Source organism: Parasteatoda tepidariorum, chromosome 10, assembly GCF_043381705.1.
Source record: "Parasteatoda tepidariorum isolate YZ-2023 chromosome 10, CAS_Ptep_4.0, whole genome shotgun sequence".
Taxonomy (NCBI): Eukaryota; Metazoa; Arthropoda; class Arachnida; order Araneae; family Theridiidae; genus Parasteatoda; species Parasteatoda tepidariorum.
Genome location: NC_092213.1, coordinates 14,251,969 through 14,257,968, shown reverse-complemented (window position 1 = coordinate 14,257,968; position 6,000 = coordinate 14,251,969). Strand labels below are relative to the sequence as shown.

The 6,000-nt window shown below is 32.9% G+C and overlaps 1 protein-coding gene across 1 annotated transcript in view; it reads left to right on the top strand.

The window, feature by feature from the left end:
• Positions 1-6,000, top strand: part of LOC107440575 (gastric triacylglycerol lipase-like) — a 34,315-nt gene that overhangs the window by 2,329 nt on the left and 25,986 nt on the right. Inside the window, exon 2 of the mRNA XM_043053968.2 lies at positions 2,478-2,676. Coding sequence (XP_042909902.1) covers positions 2,478-2,676 — 199 coding nt within the window. The remainder of the gene's footprint in view (positions 1-2,477; positions 2,677-6,000) is intronic.

Below are 6,000 nucleotides of genomic sequence, written 5' to 3'. Positions count from 1 at the left end.
TATATATATATATTTAAAAAGTTTAAAAACAAAAAAGCGGTGGTTAGCCTTTAAAATTTATTATGAACTAAAAGTTCATAAATCTAGTTTTTACTTCAGCAATTCAATGATTTATTAAATGTGCTGGTTTTAGGTTTTAAAGTGCTATTAAGCTCTTGGTGGCGCTGTTTCTGCCCGGTGAGTTAAAATAAAGTTAATTTTATTTATTCCACATTTATCTTTTTAGAAAAGAGCGAAAAAGTATTAAGTGTGAGGAAGGGTTTTTAAAATAAATGGAATTTATTTTATAGGAATCACTTAAGATAACAGAATAGACTTTTTTTGAAACTAAGGAGTATTTTTTCAGTTAAAAAAAGAGTGGATTGAATCCTTAAAATTAACAAATAAAAATTTATAAAGAAAAATAATCATTAGAGTGACTCTATAATTTTTAAAACGTTGAATCATATTAGCGAACATCACCAAAATATTTTATACTTAAAATCAGTAAGAATCAGATATTAATGCATCTAAATCAGATCAGCTAATCTATCTAATCAGATATTAATGTATAAAAATTTTAATATTCATTAAAATGTGCATGATAGTTAAATTTTCAAACTAAATATTAGAAGAAACATGCAATGTTTTACAAGTTTCTTACTATTTTGAATTACTGGGGTAAAGAAATTACATTTCCTTTTTTAAAATATATAGTTATAATTCAAATTAATTTGCGATCACTTTTTTATATTCCATAAAATATTTAATTTTTACATTCCTTTTGTATATTTAAAATTCATAGATCAATTAAAGAATCGTTTACGTTGGTTAGCGATGATGTTAGATTCAAGTTATCTTACTTTGCTAAAGGGAGATACTCTTTTGAGTGGTAGCCAACAAATTTACAAATAAAATTTTTTAGTGGCGGCCAACATTTGAAATTACATATTTATTTCAAAAAATTTACAATCAACAAATTTATGAAAAAAAATTTTTTTTTCAATTGAAAAAAAATATTTTTAAAATTACCCTTTTTTTATGAAAAAAATTATTTTAAAGAAAAATTTATGTATTTATTTACTTATTATTTTTTTGTGGAATCCTAAGTTTTGTTCGGCGGAACCATGATTATGCATTTATTTGTATGTGTGAACATATTAATCAACGAATGACTGTTAATTATGATGACAATATTTAATGTGGAGAATGAAGCCATGGTGGCCTAGGAGATAAAACGTTCGCCTGAAGTGAACCGGTTTCGAATCCCAGCGACGACGGGTTAATATGAATTCCGCACCCGGCTCGCACCGACTACAATGTTGACGTAAAATATCCTCAGTGGTAGACGGATCATGGGTTAGAGTTCCTTTATCGTCTTACTAACCTCGGAAGGTTTTCGTGGTTTCCCTCTCCTTTTAACGCGAATGTGGGTTAGTTCTATTATGTTCTTCAGGAAGGCAAATTTCTCCCACTTTTTGATCCAGGAGTTCCCTTTTCTTCTGGATTGGGTTCAAAATTCTGAGGATATGGAGTTTAACTTTAGTAGTCGTAAATTCAAAATTGGGCCAGCTGTTCAACGGGGGTTATAAAATAAAATAAAATGTGGAGAACGAAATATTTTCATTGATTGATCAATAATAGTCCTAAAACTAGATTTTATGTCATGTAGTTAAATTCCCAGGTGATCTGAATTTTTTATTGATGTATCCAAAAGCTGGAAATGAATTAAATAAGCTGAATTATGGTTTTCAAAAAATAATTGTTATAAGCGTTGAAAATGGTGATCAGGAAACAAACACCTTTAATTTAGTTATTTTCTTTTTTAACTGAAAATTTCGTGACCAAAATGGATTTTCTTTTTACAAATGCTTAACCTTTTTATACTGAATGGGATACCTGTAAGTGACGTAGAGTGGGAATCTCGATCCCGATTGGTTGTCGAAGCGCAATATTTGTTTACGTTAGCAACTGTTCTCTCCATTCTATTTCGAGTAAGCCAAGCTCGTCAAGTATCAATTTTTTTAAGTGGCACATTCTATATTCTTACACAAAGATTTCAATTCCTTCGCTTCATATTTCTTGTCTCGTAGCTTCAAACTGTTAATCGTATTCATTTGCATTTGATTTCATAAGATTTTCCGGAAAAATGCATGGGAAATAATACATCATTTGTCTAAATAGCACTGACTTATTCGCAAATAGGTGCAAATCAAATATTGTGGAAGTACATAGGTACAAGTTATACTTTTTATATTAAATATCACCGGAGCTTCTATTGTCTAGATAGAAATATTTAACTTTTTACACTATTTCCCCTCTCTATTAAAACCTGACAGATGAGGTTATGTCACTTTTGATCTTTTACTAAGAGGAAGGGGCTTAATACTTTGTCATTGAGTAGAATTTCATTTTCTATTGCAGGGTTGAAACTTCATTTTTACTGTATTAATGGTTTATGTGTGAAATTTTTGTAATTCCTTTATTTTAATTTCTAGTCTGAATTGATTTCTACAAAAGGCTATCCTGTTGAAAATCACATTGTTCAAACAGAAGACGGTTTTTTACTCTCAGTGCAGAGAATACCATACGGACTATTGAATAAAAAAGCTGGTAATAGGAAACCAGTTCTCTTACAGCATGGATTTTTAGGATCTTCTTCAGACTGGGTAATTAATTTTCCCCATCAGAGTTTAGGTAATTTCCTATTTGTAGTATTTCTTATTTCATTATAAGTTGGAAAATGCAATATTTCATTTTAAAAAAAATAATGTAAAATTTTATTTGTTGCAAAATATATCTTCGTCTTATTATCATATTCCTACTGGTCTGACGCGACGAATAAACCATTGACTTTAAGCATATCGATGACAAGCAGAAAAGACGAGTAGATTTCTTTTCTCTTCTGAGTCCAAGATATGTTTGAGAGTGGCCTGATGAAGCTGGCATTTAGGACAAAGGGGAAAGGTTTTCATCCCACCAGAGAATTTTAGACATTTCAGGTGACCTTCTAGCTAGGCGCGATAGGCAGGTTTGGGTAGATCTGTCTCCCGAAAAGGAAAGAGAGATTCCTGGTTCATTGACCATGTGCCTATTGTCGGTGGAAAGCAGTAGCCAGTCTTTTTTAACAGAAGATTGTCTGATAGAATAAAGTTCCGTAAATGTTAGTTTAGTGGTATTAGAGATCTGTTGACAGCAACCTTCTTTGGCGAGTTAGTCAGCTATTTCGTTGCATGTGATGGCAACCAGTGTAGGGGCATATCGTGATTTTGCGAAATGGGTTTTAGGTTATTATAGATAGAAATACTTGTGTGGTCATCAATATTTAAACGGTCTTTAAGATGCTGGAGTGCAATGCTGCTATCCGTCAAGATCCATACGTCTTTGAAGTTGTTCTCTTTAGTGATCACCTCAAGTTGATCTTCAATTGCAAAAAGTTCACATCTGAAGACAGAGCAAAAGTTGGAAAAGAGAAATTTTGCGCTGAGGTGTTTCTACGTAAATACCACTCCTTGCTGAGTGTTCAATTTTACTACCATCAGTTCAGATCTTAATATCTGACTTAGAAATCTTTTAAATGACTTCCAAAGCCAATTGCTTGAGATGATCTGGGATGAAGTGTTTTTTATTTACAGGAAGTGTGAAATGAAGGTAGAAGTGAACACCGGGTAGGTAGGTAGGTCGCACTAGAGCTGCACAATGGGCTATTGGCGATGGTCTGGGAAGCATCCCTGAAGATGATCCGAAGAAATGCCATCGCAATTTTTATCCTCTGCAGAGGGGATGGCTCCCCTGCTTTGGTAGCCCGACAACCTGCGTACGAAGTCGAGCACTTCACGGTAGAACAGTTTAACGAGGACTAATACCCTCGGCCGCACACACCCTACTGCACACCCTCGGTCTCTACGTAGGGTGATGAAAGTGGTCATCCATCAGTTTTCTGATCGCAGGAATGCCTATGCTTGACTTTGGTGTTCTACTGGAAACCGTGAATTTATGATCAGTCCATTGCGGGATAGTGAACACCAGGAAGTTCCACCGAAAGACTTGTGCACAATTGGAGATAATGAGATTTATATCTTCTTGGTGTAGATGTTGTTGAGATGTGACTTGACTGTAAAGGCTGTTTTTCTTTAGTCTATGGTTGTACTTCCATGACTTTAGGTACTTTGACGTGCTGGAGAACTTGTTGTAACATTTAAAGAAGTTAACAAGGGTGGTATACTCCCAAAGCAAAAATCACCCTTGGAGCATCATTTTAGGAGCATCCGTGCATAAGAATGGAGGAAGATTTGTTTATTAAATTTGTGTGAAAATATCCCTTCTCAGAGAAATCTTCCGAAGTTTATTATGCATGCATATTTATGTTCGATCACTTTAAATATAAAAATAACATTTTCCTATTGTAGCTGGGCTATTTTTTAGGCCATCAAAAAGCAGGTTTTGAGGTTTGAACCTTTCTCAATAGGGATTTGACAAATTTCGATAGAGTTTTTGTTTCTTTCTTCTTTTAAATATTAATTTCTGATCCTTAATGCATCAGGGTTTGGGAAGATTTTTAGTAACTGAAAAAAGCGTTAGCAAAAAAGTATATTTTAGTAAGTTAGTATACACCGCAACATTTAGGTGGTAAGTAGTCTTGATTTCCCCGAGAAAGTATTAATGTCCAACTTTTTATTTTGACTTTTTATAACTTATCTGAAATTTAACTTACGATTCTGAATTTGTAGTTCTTTTAAGTTTAAAAAGCTTAATTTTTTGGATTTTTAATTAAAAAAATATTCTTCAAAAAATATGAAATATTTGCCAAAAAAAGTACAAGTATGAATTTGAGCTACATGTTTATAGTGAAACTTATTACCAAGTTTCATAAATTATTACGAAGATTACAGTGGTAATCACATAGATTAATAAATAAATGTACTCTCTTCGTCCCAAATTAGTTGCTACATTTCAAGAAGGTATAATCATAAGTAATTCCCTGTGTAGTTCACTAGATCGACTCCAGCAAAAATATACCAAATGAATTCACGATTCAATAGCTAGAAAAGCGATTATCAGATATTGTTTAGTGGAACCCAGGCCTCCTGCGAAAGATTTATAGAGGTTGCGATAGTTAGGACTTTTATTTTATTTTAACCAGTAATGATTTTGAAACTAGTAATGATTTTGAAACCAGTAATGATTTTTTAGTTTGTCTTTATGAAATTATTTAAAATAAAATGTCAGTAAAAAATAAATAACAATTTTTTAATAGCATTATATCGAATAACTTGTGAAAAAGGCATGCATTTATGAGAAAAATTGCATTAGTATTTTTCATCAGGCTTTTCAAATCTCAATTTAATTTTAAAATTGCTAATAAAAAATATGTTTTTTCAATAACCATTTTACATGTCAAAGAAAACACTGATTCAATTCATTTTCATTGTTTTCAATTTGTGTATAAATATCATAAACAAATTCATTACTAATAGAGATGAGGCTCCAGTACTGCGAATGATTGATAAAACAATAAAAAAAATGTTACATATCTTAAAAGTAAAATAATCAATTGGTTATCTCATTTAGTGCTCTTTATTTACAATTTTTTACAAAAGTCAGAGTTCCATCAAAAAGGTCAATTATTTAGGGTTCCATAACCGAAAAAAATTGGGAACCGCTGAACAAGAAGAGAGGTTTAAGGGAGGAACAGTTGTTATATAGGACTGACTTGGACTCAGCCGAGAAGAAATCTACTCGTCTTCTCTGTTTATCATCGACATGCTTAAAGTCAACGGTTTATTCAGAGCATATGGGAGATCAGAAGATGGTAGGTACTTTATTTACATCGCACTAGAGCTGCACAGTGGGCTATTGGACTGGGAAACATTCCAGAGTCCAAAAACGTGCCATCACAATTTTGATCCTCTGCAGAGGGGATGGCTCCCCTGCTTTGGTAGCCCGAATACCTGCGCGCGAAGTCGAGCACTTAACGGTTGAACAGCTTAACGAGGACCGATACCGCGAAACCTCGGTCAC